The 17,172-nt window shown below is 40.2% G+C and overlaps 1 protein-coding gene across 1 annotated transcript; it reads left to right on the top strand.

Moving 5' to 3' along the window:
* The first annotated feature begins 14,087 nt into the window (after positions 1 to 14,087).
* Positions 14,088 to 14,456, top strand: LOC145095702 (uncharacterized). The gene has a single exon (XM_079033538.1). It carries the CDS (start codon positions 14,088 to 14,090, stop codon positions 14,454 to 14,456), a length of 369 nt encoding a protein of 122 aa, XP_078889664.1.
* Positions 14,457 to 17,172: the final 2,716 nt, after the last annotated feature.

Below are 17,172 nucleotides of genomic sequence, written 5' to 3'. Positions count from 1 at the left end.
TCCATGGAGCATCCTATGGTTAGAACCCAACTTGACAATCCATGGAGCCTCTTAGCCCACTATACAAGATATGGATGATTTACATAATCAACCCATATATTTAATTAGTTCTCTTTTGACCACTTAATTAATTCTAAATTAATTATTGATCAAACTAATCAAATAATATTATTAATATATTAGAACTTATAATATATTAATAATCTCCAAATGTTATTTCTCTCATTTAGTCTATCCAATTGCATGGTGCCATGCTACCCAAATGGACCATGCCGGGTCGGGTCAAGTACATACCAGAAATAGTTATGGACTTAGACACCTTATCCAACAAAAATAACATGTAACCCCTAACCTTTCCCTGTCCAAACTATGGTCCAAACTGTATTCTGAAAGGCCCATTAATCAACCAATGGCCCAATTTTCCAAATTGGGCCCAATCCTCTACATGGGTCTTGGCATGAGGCCTAATCTTTCCTTTCAGTCCAAAACACTCTATATTCTGATGGCTAATTAATAATCCAAACACTAAAGCCCAAAATGCTAAAAAACACTCGTGGCCCAAACCATGGCCGAATTTTTCAAATTGGGCCCAAATCCTTGTGGGGCCTTTTCCAACATCACTAACAGCCCACAACCTAATGGACCAACATGCCCAAGATTAACAAGCCCAACAACTGGCCTATACTGAAGCCCAATAATCAAAACTAGACCCGACTGAGTATGTGGGGGGTACTCAGTTGTACACTAAGCGCACACGCTATTTTGCTTGTACGCTGTGTGTACGGGCTTGTACGTCCAGCGTACTCTCTTGTTAAGCCAAAATTCTAAAAAGAGCTTAATCATTTAAGATCTGAAGCCTCAATCATAAATTTGAGTCCATTGGAGGGTCTTAATCCATAAAGTCGGTTACTTGGTAGCTTACATGCCCCCAAATAAGCCCAAACTCCAAAAATGGCATTCTACTTCCATGAAAATGACCTTAACTTATGAATGAACACATCAAGATCTTCAAGATGGCAACTTTCTGTCTTAGGGACTCAAATAACACCAAGGGTGGCAACCCTAAGCCTAGGAAACGAATTTGAACAATAAAGTTTTATCCTTTGGACCAAAAAGGTCCAAAACCTCAACACAAGAGATCTAACCATTCAAGAGGCTAGTTCAGTACTTTATACCTCAAGAAGATCTGAAATGGAGCAACAATCTCGTATCTACACCTTCTCCTTTAAACCACCACCTTGCTTCAACCTTCACTTCATTGGGGAATGGATCAAAACACTAAGAATACTCTCAAAAGGCCTTCCAATCCCAAGAACACACAAAATGTGGATTAGGATTTCGTGGTTGTTGCTGGAGGGTGAGAGGGCGGCTTGGCTTTAGGGCATAGTGTTCCTTATATAGTGTCAAACCTGAAAATCTATGGTTTTGGTCTGAAGGGAGTATGCCCCGCGTACCTCTTAGTACGCCCGACGTACTCTTGAACCAGCTGTGACCAAATGACCTTATACGTTGGGCGTTCCCAGCCAGGCACGTGCATGCATCCTTGCATGCATTTGGCTGTTCTGCCAAACATCTCCATTAGGGGCTAATTCTACCAAAACCTTCAAAGTGCCATATCTTCCTCATCCGGCTTCCATTTCCGACGAACCTTATATCCACAAAAAGGTGGCGAGAAGCCCTACACTCCTAATAACTACCAAGCCTTAAAACCTTCCAAACAAAATCCAAGACCTATAAAAGACCGAGCCATCAGGTTACGGTTATACCTTTGGCCACCGATGAAAAAATTGAATACTTGGACCACATATACCCTGACACTCACATTCGAACTGGGCCAAATTCGTCCTCTCCCAAGGCCCTAAACCTTATGACAACTGATGATTGGTCCGCAACCCCAAGCAACAAAACACTTTTAAAATCGAGTGTTAGAACTCTACCCCATTTAAATTATATTTCATAGTCAAAATCGTTCCTTACTAACACCCCATTCAAAACCACAATCTGGAGATAACCAACCGTGAGCCTCTGAAAGAAGCCAGTTTACCTTTCTGAAACCGGAAATCCACATTGGTCTGACTTCCTAATAGACCACCCATGTTAAGCTTTACCATGCTTAGTCCTCCCAGAATGACCGACCAAACGCACACTTCCAATCCTGATTATCTCGATGCTACCATCATAAACAGAATCACTGACCATAACGACTGTCTTATACTTGACAGAAGGCTCAGATAATCCTTCGAGTAGAAGATTCATCCCTACAACGGTTAGACTCAGAAACGAGCTGTGCAATAGGGTCAACTCAATTACTCTGAGATTATTTAATGCCACTGCAAGTGACGTAGCACCTTCGATCATCAAGCTACTCCACACACACGAATCCCCAAGTCACTACCTCTATGTGAAACATCACACTACCTCCTATCTTCTTTCCAAAGGCAACCGAGATCTCCCTGGTCCCCAACGTAGTTGGTATACTGAATTCATGCCCGGTTGCTGAGCCAAAAGCAACCTCACGGTCGCCCCACGCGAGTTCCGAAGAGAACTTAGGCTATCGAAAGTTGCCCTAACCATGTTGCCAGTTATCGAATCTAATAAGAAAAGTGAATGCTATCAGAACTACTGTTGCCTTACATCACGCCTGGTCTCCAACGACGTATCGTTTCCCGAATCCGGTCATACTATGGCCTACTCATATTTGTGCGGGTGACAAGCCCTGACCTATATCATCTGAAGGAAACCATGAGTGAATCACAAATCTCTCACATTCTCACTGTCGAATAGGGACCAGTGAATGTTACGGGCCACCCCATAGTCTTACAACACTCCCATACTAGCTGACCACTAATGAATTCTACGGGCCACCCCTGCAGTCTGACAATGTTTCTACTCTATCCGCCAACTAGTGAATGCTACGAGCCACACCGCAGTCTTACAACACTTCTACACTACCTGCTAACTAGTGAATGTTACGGGCCACCCCACAGTCTTACAACACTTCTACATTGTCTACTAACTAATGCTACGGGCCACCCGGAAGTCTTACCACATTCCCCATGCTATCTGGCCGATGGTGAATGCTATGGCTATCCCACAGTCTTACAAAACATTCCATGGTATCTGGCGGCTGGTGAATGCTACGGCTGTCCCGTAGTCTTACATCACTTCCCACGCTAACTCTACCGTTGACCATGGTCTTACTGCTGATTACTAATCCGAACACATCTAAAGTCGAGAACACACACGATCTGACAACCCACAATGAGCTTATGTCCTGACTGGGATCCCCAACCTGGTTCCCCATATTCTGCTTCACATCAATCAGATGTGGTCCAAAATTCGAGAAGTTTCCCTAACTTCCAATTCACATTATCCTTCATACAGGCAGCCACTTGGCGACCTTTCCTTTCCTGATGGGGATACGAGCTCATCCCAATTTCACACTTACATCTATCCTAGGTACTTGAATTGTCACCCCCCCCATTTTGATCCGATTAGGTCTCCACGACATACGAGAAATGGAAAAATTTCCGATCCTTCCTACCTTCCAATGATCGATATGTTGCCAATAGACACTTACTAATGCTAACGATCCATTACTAACCGAACTTAAAAGACCATACAACCTCTGAACACTAGATGAACACTTTCTGAATCCCATCAATACTGATACTCCAGATGCTTTTAAATGATACCGTACTTAGATCTTGAAGTCCAATTAACCGATGCTCAGAGAGAAACTTTGGTAGTCTACCGCTTCCTTGGCGACCCCATGAGTCATTCTGAGCACAATGACTGTACCCTCTGAATCCTGATGAGGGTGATAACCACCTTGCTGAACCCTGACTGCAGACCTTCCACATAATTCCCCTGAACCAATCTCGATTACGAGCTGAGATAACTCTTAACACCCCGAATCAGCAAAAGTGAACGACCTTACACTAACCACTAACAATTCACGGTATGCAAATGACATATGACACTACTTGAAAATATAACTCATACATGAGCAAGGACATGAATCGGATACATGTGTTAACCAAACTGATTCAAGATCCCAACAACCTTAAACACGGGTATAAATAACCTGAAAGAAGACAAAAGATACATACATGTAGAACTTAACTCCTCTCTGTTGGGGGTCCTGCCATACCTTCTCGTCCACTGTTGAAGCTCAAAGAAGCTGGAGCAGGCGTGCTCATTGCTCCTCCCCTCAACGTCGGATAGTCGGCCTTCTTGTGGCCCACCCGAGCACAGTGAAAATATAATGGGCTTGCCCCTTGAGGGCAATCCCTGCTGACGTGACCAACCATGCCACACTTTTAGCAGCCCAAAAACATGGAACGACAAGCCCAATCGTGCAGTTTCCCATACATGCTGTACTGACTCTGGTCCTGTTGGCCTGTCTAGTGCTGGTCAAATGTCTTGGTTCTCTTCCCGGGACCGTCCAAAGTATGCAGCTGATCTGACCTCCGCTTCTCAATGTGCTCCAAATCAATCTCCTACTCTCGGGATCTATAGATCATATCATTCAGGGTCTCGCACCCTGAAATACTCATGAATTTATTGATGCCATCCCGCTGCATATCGTGATACCTCACTTTCCTTATCTTATCATCTTCTACATACTGCGGTACCAATAAAGCGCTATCGCGGAACTTGGAAGTGATCTCTGCCACCGTCTCAATAGTTTGGCGGAGATCCAAGAATTCTCGTGCTAGCTGATGCACCTCAATCACCGGTGAAAACTCAGCTCGGAACCTGGTTGAGAAATCATCCCATGACATAGCATCGACTACATCATCACCTAACTCACTACCGATCACGTGTCCGATCCTTCAACAAGTAGAAATCATATCTGACCTTCGCCTCCGCACGGCAAACACTCATCCCGAATGCATTAGCCATATCTTCTAACCACCTCCTACTGACAATGGGGTCCCTCTCCCTATGGAACGTAGGAGACACACAAGCACAAAACTCTTGGAAAGTCGGTGCGCAAGCTCCAATGATAGCCATAATCTCCGTACAAAATGTGCTAAAGCACTCGTCCACTATCTTCGAAATACAGCGAGAGATCTCTGATGAAATAAATTCCCGCAACTACTTGCTAATCGGCTCAGCACCTGCACCTAAGCCAGAACTCGAACCTAAACCATCTCCCTGAGAGCTCATCTCTAAGCTGAAATACAATTAATTCAACAATAAGAATTCACCTAAGAATCCACCTCTCATAAGCTTCTTAGATTCTCCAAGACTCTCACCTATTCGAGTATTGATCAGCTGCTTTCACACCTTTCCATACTTTCCTTAGCAATCCTCATGAATACTCTATGTCACTTCTTCAAACCATTATGCCAGTACTCATTGAACCATACTATTAACCCACTGCAGTATATCCTAGGATATCCTAGGTTCCCAAACTCTAAGTCCCAAATATGCTTTTTCTCTCTCTAAAATACCTTGATTTACACACACATTAGCTCCTCTCTAGCCCCTCAATGTCCTCTACCACCTAACATATATTTATATGGAACATGGGACGTGAACAGGTTCACGGTCGTGAACCAGTTGACGGCCATAAACACCCACCTGGGTCGTGAACCCTCCAAACCGCACACATGACATGGACCGAAAACTATTAAAGCCTAAAAAGGTAAAGTATAAACCAAAATTTTGACCCAACAATCTCCCCCCTTGGTTTATAGCTTTCTTTTCTTTTTCACCCAACAAACTCCCCCTAAAAATGTAGCTGGCTTTTCTTGTCAATCTTCATTTGGAGCTTGGCTTGAGCTTTAATCTTTAAATTCTTCACAGCTTCAAGATGAAGATATGAATCTTCTATGTGAGTGACTTCATCTTGAGTTGGGCATCTCTTCAAAATTTGACTTTGAATGCACGATGAGTGTGGAGGCTTCTTGTAGAGATTCTTGAAAAATGGCGCTTTTAGCTTGAGAATCTTCAGAGAGAACAATAGAGAGAGCTAATCTTCTTGATCACTTCAGCAAGTACATAGATAGCAGCAAATTGATTGAGGAGGCTTCAATGCAATCTATCACATAATCTTCAAGTACAGCTTCACCTTGCTTCTAGGGTTGAAGGATTGTATGTTGAAAGAATAATCTTCATTTTTTGTTCCTTCGAATGAGTATTCTTCAATGATCACGGATGAAGCCTTGGCTCATAAATTTTCGATACAGTCTCCACGAGTCTCATGTACATCTAAATTCACTTTTCAAGACAAATAAAAATTTGAGATAAAACCAAAACTAAAAAAACTTAGCACACAATATTTTTTTGATTTTTCATATTTTCGGAAAAAAATAAAATAGTAACAAAAGTATTTTTGTATTTTTGATTTTTCTGAAAAGAAATAAAACATAAATAACACTATTTTTGGATTTTTGGTTTTTTGATTTTTTTGTTTTTTTTTTTAATTTTAATTCTCCCCCTAAATTTGTGCATAGAGGAAAACTATGAAGAAATTTAACAAAAACAAAAAAATTTGGGATCAAAGTTTTTAGACAGCCTCGATTTGTTTTTCGATACCTCCACTTTCATGAATAGATCTGGTCAATCGCCGGTATTGTTGTTCACTTAAGCATGAAAAATTGTGACAAAATTTTGACATGCTACAAGTGATAAGACATTTGACCCTATGTTCCTAGATAGTATTCCTAAAGGACCATTCAGTTGATGATGACCAACGATATTGTTGTCCACCTTAATTAAGCAGTGAGATCTACAGACAACCTATTAATTAATTTTAGATGTACTAGAACATGTTTCCCGCTTCCTGATATACCCCAGTAATCAAAAACTTCCGAGATACTCCTTACTTTAGGTGAAGAGACTATTATTAGGAGAGAGGAGACAGATTTATAATGCATATGTTGTAGCCAGGGCGGATCTCTTCAAATCATGTAGAGGGATTAACATATGACTAACTGAATTAAAGGGATTGAGAAATAGAATGGTGTATATGTTGTGTACCAAGTCGGATATATTTCAATCATGCAGAGGAGACAATATATGACTAATAGAAAGGAAAAATATCATAGATAAGAAGATACATAGAAGATAGAATTTCATATGTTACAATCCAGGTCAGATGTATTTCAATCACGTAGTGGAGGCAACATATGACTGACAGAAGGAAAGCAAGAAAATAATTTTCTACAGACCTACTTTATTGGAATTCCCCAGTCACCCTATCAATACTGAAATTAAGGAGATGAGACCATACATCAAGGAAAAGTTAAACCACAGTTCTAGATACAGACTATTTAATGTATCCGCAGATTCCCATGTATATCTCACTACTCAATCTACCCAAGCGTCGTATTGTCAGGCTAAACGGAACAATCTAATTCAAGATTTTTCAAGTCTTTTGATTCCTTAAGTTCATCTATGCCTAGTCAAGTCCATTTAAATCTCTTGTTTTACCGGCGCATTAAACAAAAAACCTAGACAATTGAACTTTGGTACCTTACATAAACCACAATCGTCTGTTATTAGATAATGGTATCACTTCCCAATAATACCTACTAACGAAAAACTATAAGAAAATAAAAGATTGTCTTCAAAACGAATCAGTTTAAGATAAAATCAGGAATATCGAGAAGGTTTGAGAATAGCACGCATAATCTCATAACAAATCCGAAAACTCTTCACATCGTTAAGCACAAAACCCCATGTGTGATCCTTTACTTTCTTCCTTTTCCTTTCCCACAAAGGACACATACTCTCAAAAAAAGTTCAGAATGTTGTACAGTTGAGAAATGCCCCCTATCAAGTGCCAGGAGCAACTAATATCAACAAACCGAAATTTGATGATATTCCTCCATAGCTACTCCGACACAAAGCGAGATTAGTTGGTCTTTGGAACCCAGTCCATATTGAAACTGGGTTTACCTTTGTGATCTTTGCAAGGTATTCTCTCCCATGACATATCCTTCTTATCACAAACAGAAGATGAAATATTAGAGTCATTAGTTGATTTGGGAGATTGAACCTTTGGAACCCATTTGTAGTTGGGTTTACCCCATTTCTTGTTCGATCTGATGGGTGGCTCAGTACTTGCTTTAGAACTTGAAGCTGGCCGTCGAGATGTCTTTGACCTAACCGGTCTTGGCTTCACTGAATCATCTCTTGAATTTTTCTTCTTGGCCAACATTCCCTTTTTCCCTTGGGAGTTGGACTTTTGGCCTTTTGCGCGTTCTAGTCACCATTTCGTGATTGAGACCTTGAAGGGCTTCTTTTGGAGAATCTCTCACTTGGCGCATTTTGTAATCCTTGTGCGTAGAAGCATAATAAACATTCACCTCAATAACCTCAGTTGGCCCAGATGATTCAGTCTTAACTGAAGCAGGGGTATGGTCATACTGATTAGGCATTTCTTCCTCATTAGTCTCATGAGGTGCGTTATAGTTGTCATTGAAAGGCGGTGGACCATTATTATACCCTAGACACTTATTTTGATTATGTTGAATTTTAGTTGTTTTTCAATCATAGAAGCAACTACCTCACTCGATAAATCAAATTTCTTAAATGTGAATTCAACATCATTATATTTAGCTTTCAATGCATCAAGTTCGACAGTTAATTCGACAAGTTGTCTCTTAAGATAGCTATAGTTTTCACATTTATTACTATGTTCTTCTTGAAGCTTTCTAAAGTCCTTTGTATTGGCCTCTAGTTGTGTTTTTAGGGGTTTTGGGCCTTCCTTAGTGTATATCCTTCATATTTCAGGTCCTTATTTTCCGTTTTAGCAAGTCATTTTGTTCACGAATAAATTTAATCGTATCTTCACAAGATGGAGTACATGAAACTTCATTGACCGGGATGCTTTAAGAACACATTGTTTACCAAAAATGCCCTTTGACTAAAAACCTGAAAAGTCAAACCGAAAAGCTAAAAGAAAAAAAATTGAAGCTTAAACGAGAAAATCAAAGTTTAAAGTCAAAGGTCAAACTTGAAAGTCAAAGTCAAAATTTAAGGTCAAAAGTCAATTTAGAAAGTCAAAAATTAAAACTAAAATTTTGGGTAGAAAATAGAATTTTAAAATAAAAAATTTGATTTTTGGACTAGAAATGTCAAAATTGCAAAAATAAAACCGAAATAGCGAGTCCTTTTGAATTAAATTGGGAAGTAGAACAACATTTAGCAAGCTAGATGAGATGGAAAGGGCGGCATGTTGATGAAGTAAGTGGTGTGAGTTTTAATCCTAGCAAGCCCCAGAGTTTTTGATTTATTCACTGCAGGTCCGCGAGCTGAGCGGAACATATGTGAGGTGCGCGGCCAAGAACGTCCGAAGCCGGAAACGTCTTTGGGTCGTGAACTTGCGAGACCTCGGACCGTAAACTAGTTGGGCCTTAAAAGCTTCTTCTGCTCACAGCCGTGAAAGCTTCTTCGGTATGGCCGACAACCCTTCTTCGGAGGCCGTGAACCCTTCGGAAATTTCGAAAAAAAATGCGTTTTTCACCGTTTTTTGCTCCAAAACTCGAGCAAAAACTCGTTTTTACGAAAGACAAAGATCAAACCCCCACTATTTTGTCAAAAACTATCCAAAAACGCAAAATCTTTCAAGAAATAGTGCAAAAATGTTCCAGATCTAGCCAATTTGATTGATACAATCCAAGCTTTGATACCAACTATATGTCCCAAATATGCTTGATGTATCAATCAGATCCAATTGATGGTGTGGAATCCCAATTAATTGGATGATTCAAGATCAAATGGAGAAGATGGAGAAAAGAATAAGATGAATCTTCAATGTTTATATGATTAGATTGAAGTTCCAACACAAGATTCACACACTTTATTCTTCTCTCTACTTTCTCTCTCTAAAACACCTTGATTTACACACGCTTAGCTCCTCTCTAGCCCCTCAAATCCCTCTACCACCTAACATCTATTTATATGGAACATGGGCTGTGAATTGGTTCATGGTTGTGAACTAGTTCATGCCCGTAAACACCCACCTGGGCCGTCAACCCTCCTAACCGTACACACCAGATGGACCGAAAATTATTAAAGCCTAGAAAAGTAAAGTATAAACCATACTTTTGACCCAAAACGAACCCAGCTAGTCCTCAACTGTTGAAGGATTACCATTTATGTCAACTAGCTACCTCATGAATATAGCCACATGAAACGGAGATCAGATAATCCTTCGATTAAAATACTAAACCCTAGAACAGTTGGACTGAGACAAGAGCTGTGTAATAGGGTCAAATCCATCACTTAGATATTATCCAGCCTATGCCACATGTGACTTAGCATATTCACTTAGTAGCTAATTGACAATACTAGGAGTCCCACAAAGCACAAAGCAAGTAGCATTCGGACAATGGAAAAACTAACCAACATTCCCCAATCAAACCATTGTATCCTCTAATCTGGAATATGTACCAACATGCAATTTGAAGGCTCATACAATAAGGCATAACCTAAACAGGCCATCCAACCACTGCCTTATCAATTCTAGCATGCAAATCTACAAGCTCATTTAAGCATACAAAGGTCTCTATCCTAGATCCTTAGCTCTAATCTGGCATGCGAATCACATAATCATATCATATCACATAACAAACATGTATGGTATTTTGGGAACCACTTACATGAGCTCGGTCGATTGCACACATCGCACCCCTTTCTTTGCATAGAATTTCTTTTTATAAAAATATTTTTCTTTTGAAAATGTTCATACCAAGTCCTTAGTTTGAGTTCAGACACACCCAAAAGATGTCCAAATCCCTTAAACCAAGGCTCTGATACCAACTTGTAACATCCCAAAATTCATGACCAAAAATTTCATTTTTAATATAACTAAAACACATTTGTAACTTGGTTCACACATTGAAAAGCATTCCAAATAAAACATTTATTAGAGTTTATTCCCAAAAATCACATATTGCAGAAAACATCGGTGTATGCACTACGATCGTCCCGAGCTCCTTTATTTGAAAACTAGTGGTACGTGAAACCAAAAATAGAAATTGTATGCACGAAGCTTAGTGAGTTCCTCAAATACCACATACCATACATATCAACTGATCCATACATTCCATACATAACAGTGATCCGTACATATATCATAATCAATAAAGGTGGTATGAGCTGCACATAGTCTTTCCATTACGCCACAGGCCACCGCGTAGTCTTTTTTGCCAAGCCGAGAGCCACGCCCTGGGTCTTACAGACAAGTGTCAAGAGCAACCTCTTGTTCTTCCATGCAAGCATCACAAAGACAACTAGCATACATACTACTCTACTTAGCTAACTAGCATGTAGTGTGCCAGGAGCCACCTCCTGGTATTTCGTACATAATGCCCAGGGCTAACCCTCGTGTCCTCCTACAATACATAAAAGCATGCAGTGTACCAGGATCCACCTCCTGGTCTTTCATACATAATGCCTAGAGCTAACCACTGGTCTTCCTACAGTACATAAACCATTACTATAACTTCATACCCAAGGTAAAAAGACCATTTTGCCCATAACCTTTCCTTGTCCAAACTATGGTGCAAACTATAACCTGAAAGGCCAATTAATCAACCAGTGGCGTAATTTTCTAAATTAGGCCTAATTCTCTACATGGGTCTTGTCATGAGGCCCAATCTTTCCTTTCAGTCCAACACACTCTATATTCTGATGGCTCAATAATAATCCAAACACTTAAGCCCATAATGCTAAAAACCACTCATGACCCAAGCCATGGCCCAATTTTCCAAAATAGGCCCAAATCCTTCCTTGACCTTTTCCAACATCGCTAATAGCCCACAACCTGATGGCCCAATGGGAACAAAATAAACGAGCCCAATAGTTGGCCCATACCGAATCCCAATAATCAAAACTCCACCTGACTGAGTACGCGGGGCGTATGCAACTGTATGCTAAGCGTATAGGCTGTTTGGCTTATACGCTATGCGTACGGGCTTGTACGCCCAGTGTACTCTCCTGTTAGGTCAGAATCCCAAAAAGAGCTTAATTCTTTAAGATCTGAAGCCCCAATCGCAGATCTGAGTCCGTTGGAGGGTCTTAATCCATAAAGTCGTTTACTTGGTAGCTTGCATGCCCCCAAATAAGCCCAAACTCCAAAAATAGCATTCTACTTCCATGAAAATGACCTTAACTTATGTATGAACACATAAAGACCTTCAAGATGGCAACTTTCTATCTTAGGGACTCAAATAGCACCAAGGGTGGCAACCCTAATCCTAGGAAACAGATTTGAACAATTAAGTTTAATCCTTGGACACAAAACCTCAACACAAAAGATCTAAATATTCAAAAGGAAATTTCAAGACTTTATACCTCAAGAAGATCTAAAATGGAGCAACAATCCCGAATCTACACCTCCTCCTTTGAACCACCAACTTTCTTCAACCTTCACTTCCTTGGGGAATGGATCAAAACACTAAGAATACTCTCAAAAGGCCTTCCAAGAAAAAGAACACACAAAATATGGATTAGGGTTTTCTGGTTGCTGCTTGAGGGTGAGAGGGTAGTTGTCCTTGAGAGCATAATATTCCTTATATATTGCCAAACCTTAAAATCTAGGGTTTTGGTCTGAAGGGAGTACACCCCGTGTACCTCTGAGTACGCCCAACATACTCGCAAACCAGCCGCGACCAAATGACCTTATATGTTGGGCGTTCCCAGCTAGGCACGTGCATGCATGGGACTGATATGCCAAACATCTCCATTAGTAGCTAATTCTTCCAAAACCTTCTAAGTTCCATAACTTCCTCATCCGACGTCCGTTTCTGACGTAACCTATATCCACAAAAGGTAGCGAGAATCCTTATGCTCCTAATTATTAAACCAAGCCTTAAAACCTTCCAAACAACACCCAATTCTCGTAAAAGATGGTGTCATTAGGTTACTGTAATACCCTTGGGTTCCAAATACACAATCGAATACTTGGACCACTTATACCCTGACACCCACATCCGAATTGGGCCAAATCCTTCCTCTCCCAAGCCCTAAACCTTATGACAAATGATGATTGGGTCGTAGCCCCGAGCAAAGAAACACTTTCAAAACCGGGTGTTACACAGGGATCTTCAGGTATTTGTTGATTCTTTATTACTGATTAATAAATTTAATGGATCTTACATAGTGAAAGGTGAAAGATTAGCACTATATCTGGAGATCCTCAAAAAATTAGCCTCTGATTTTGAGAACTTTAGTATAACCCAAGTTCCTAAAGTAGAAAACACAGAAGTAGAGGCATTAGCCAACTTAGGATCCTCCTTAGGATCCCACCAAAAACGAACATCCCTATATCCCACATAATAACCCCAGCTGTAGAAACCCTCTCTGACAAATCTGATGATCTTGAACAACCAACAAGCATAGCAGCTATTGAAGATCTTGACCCTCAGATCCCTCCTCGAAGGGACCCCGATGAACAGGATCCTCAAAGAAGTCCACGATCATGGACCCAACCCATTATGGATTATCTCCATAATGGAACGATTCCAATAGAAGAAAAAAGTGAAAGAGCATTCAGAACAAGAGTCTCACGATTTGTAATAATCCAATGTAAACTCTATAAAAAGTCTATCGCAGGACCATACTTTAGATGCTTGGAAGATCCTAAAGTTGCAGAAGTCTTGAAGGACATACATGAAGGAGACTGTGGCAATCATACTGCGGGAAGATCCTCATGCTCCAAGATACTAAGAATAGGATACTACTGGCCGACCATGAAGAGAGATTCTTTTCTACATGCTCAAAAGTGTGATTCTTGCCAAAGACATGGCAACATCTTACTTCAACCGGCAGAACCTCTACATCATATTATCTCTCCATGGCTATTCATGAAATGGGGAATGGATATAGTTGGAAAATTACCAATAGCCCCAGGAGGAAAAGTCGTCACGCTAGTGATGACTGATTACTTCTTAATGTGGATGGAAGCTGAAGCCTTCGTTCAGGTAACAGACAAAGAGGTAGTCTCGTTTATTAAACATAATATCTTGACTAGGTTCGGGATCCAGATTGAAATCATATGCGACAATGGATCCTAATTCATAAGAAAAAGGACAAGAGACTTATGCACAAGTTGGGTGATCAAAATGATAACGTCTACTCATGTTCATCCCCAAGCTAATGGTCAAGCAGAATCCAACAATAAAATCATAGTAAACAACCTGAAGAAAAGGTTAGATAAGAAGCAAGGAAGATGGGCAGAAGAGCTTCCTGTTGTCTTATGGGCAGATAGGACTACTTCCAAAGTAGCCACCGGTCAGACCCCCTACTCTTTGGTGTTTGGGACAAAAGCAATAATCCCTACCGAAGTAGTAATCCCGACGACAAGATACTTGCTGCAAGATCAAGAGAATAACGACAAGATCCTAGCTCAGGATCTTGACACTATTGACGAACTCAGAGATCTTGCCAAAATACGCATTATTGCTCATCAACAAAGGATCACCATGGCTTAAAATAAGAACATAAAAGTAAGAAGATTCCAAAATAGGAGACTTGGTACTAAGGAAACCATTCCAAAACACCAAGGACCCTAGTGCAGGTAAATTAGCTCCTAAGTGGTAAGGACCATATATCATAGATGTTGAAGCAGGAAAATGAGCATATTGGCTAGCGACACTCGAAGAAGTTATTTTGCCAAGATCCTGGAATGTTGTACATCTCAAAGCATACTATATGTAAATAAGGTCGACTGATCTCTAACAAAACCAAGGTGCACATGTTCTTTACCTTGAACTTTTCATCATTACTTACTTTCTCCTCGATTACATTACTAACTTAAGCATCGGAGGGGCGTTAGCTAGACTAACGCCCACCCCTAGCTAACGTTTTCCATGCCGAACAAGCACAACTAAAGATATCCATAAGCAACGATACTTAAACATGAAGATCCTTGAGTTTAAAGATTCTAGAACACCAGGATCTTCAAGCTTGAAGATCCTGAAACATAAGGATTCGCACGATTAAAAGATCCTTAAACATAAGCCTCCTAACACATATAGATCTAATCGTCTTAACAATTCCATTATATCAATGATATGATTTTTAAACTATTACATACACAAGCAAGAGACTAATCATCTCTCCTACGTTTAAGGTTACTTAATCCCCTCTATGGTTTACAGAGCTAATTACCTCTTTCACACAAATTAATTTTTATACACCTTGCTTGAACGCATGATGTCTAACTATGAGATATGGATAAGGGGATCATTTCACAATGCAGTAGCTTGGTAACCCTCTTATCATTGAAAATAAGTTAAGATACTTAGGGTTCATAACATTTCCATGTTATCCAAAATTTGGGATCCTACACCAGTGATTACTTAAGGTTTATAACATTTTTATGTTATCCAAAAGTTGGGATCTTACCCCCGAAATAACATAAGGTTCCTAACATCTTTATGTTACCATATTTTGGGATTCTTTCCCAAGAAAATACACATGAATCATAACATTTTCATAAGTAGGGAAATTTCCCATGAGATACGTCGCAGATTAGGATCCCCCTGGTACATAACATTAAACATGTTATCAGTCGAACTTATGGTGTTAAGCAAGAATATTCTCAAATTTTATAACCTAATCAGTTCGTCTTGAGAGGGAATGCCCCTGTATGATCTACGATCATCATCAATAAGGGTCCTCATCATTAAGGATCATTGTCCTTATGGATCCTCATCGTTAAGGATCCTCATCGATCCTCATTGGTAAAGAGCCTTATTGTCAGAAATCAACAGTGAATCTAAGTTCTTTGCGAAGTTGAGGTTTATCCTCAGTAAATTCCAAGGTTGAAGAACTTATGAAGCTTAAGGAAAAACTTGGAGATAATCAGGTTCCATCTATCCTTATTCTATAAAAACTCTAGATAAAGCTTCGGGATCTTAAACTTTCTAAGATCCTAACAAAAACCATTTGGTTTTTAGAATTCAAGCACTAGAAAAATGATTCACTAAGAAAATTTTGTCTCAGAATTGTTTGTAGGAACCAAATTTTCTGGGATCCTAATTATTCAAGGATGCTAATATGATAGCAATCATGCAGAGTAATCAAAAGAGAGATATGAAAGGAAAATACTAACGTGTAATTGAAAAAAGGGTTGCGTATCAAGCCAACCAAAAGATTAATTGTTTTTACATCATTGATAAAAAAACAAAAACTACTTAAACTAATTTTTTGCAGGCCTACACCATAGGCTGGTCATCATCGACCGCACCTTTCTTTTCCCCTCCTTTAGTCTGTCGCAGTACAAGATCCTGGTTGGATGTAGCGGGCTTTCCAGTCAATTGGGCCATTGCCGCACACCAACCGTCGACATCCTAGGAACCTGCATTTTCAAGATCCTTCGTGAGATGGATCTTGGCCTCTCAATCAACCAGTACAGCACTGACCTTCGCACTAGAGATCACTTCCTCCATCTCAAGCAAGCGCTCCTCCTCCTTCTTGGTATTCTCCTTATTGATCAGCTCCACTCTCCTCAACAGATCCTCATTATTCGCTTTCCAGATCCTCTCCTATCCCTTAAGGGTTTGTTCTACCTTCTTCGCTCGGATCCCTAGATCAGCGGAAATATGATCAGAGATCTGAAACGAAGACGTAGTAGGTCAGCAAAAGATAGAACAAGAAGATAGAACAAAAGAGAGAGCGAGAATAACCCCAATACTTATAGCTTGAGGAGGAAACAAGAATTCCCAAAGGTTGTGAGATCATATATACAAGACAATTTAGAGAGGCCTATATCAAGGCCTTTTGATTGATTTACATGGTCATACAAATATAAGATCCTCCGGAGAATTGGCATGACTGGATATACGAAATCCCAGTCACCCTGAAAGATTTAGAGACAATCCTGGGAGAAGGATATCTCAAACCCAAGAAGAAGGGGTACTCAGGAAAGCACACCCAAGTGGGAGAAACGGAGTCGAGATGAATGAGAGAATCGAAGGGCCTGAAAACAGCTTCGGAAGGTAAGGCTCCATTGAGTCTTAAAGACTCAATATCATTGTCGTTGAAGGAACATGTCTCCTTGTAGGAGAGGATCCCTTGATCGATGAAGTCATCTCCAGGGAGGGCTAAGATGTTTTTTCGTGAAACGGCCTTTTTTCCAACCATAACGGAAGAAATAAAAACGTAGAAATATTTACCTTCTAATAAACCGTCGGTACTCAAAAA

Source organism: Lactuca serriola, chromosome 3, assembly GCF_051521515.1.
Source record: "Lactuca serriola cultivar US96UC23 chromosome 3, Lser_US96UC23_V15, whole genome shotgun sequence".
Taxonomy (NCBI): Eukaryota; Viridiplantae; Streptophyta; class Magnoliopsida; order Asterales; family Asteraceae; genus Lactuca; species Lactuca serriola.
The sequence above is the reverse complement of the archived record's forward strand: the minus strand, read 5'-3'. Positions and strand labels throughout refer to the sequence as shown.

What these genes read in the sequence shown, in the direction of transcription:
- LOC145095702 (XM_079033538.1), top strand. Translation starts at nt 14,088, where the DNA reads ATGATAACGTCTACTCATGTTCATCCCCAAGCTAATGGTCAAGCAGAA.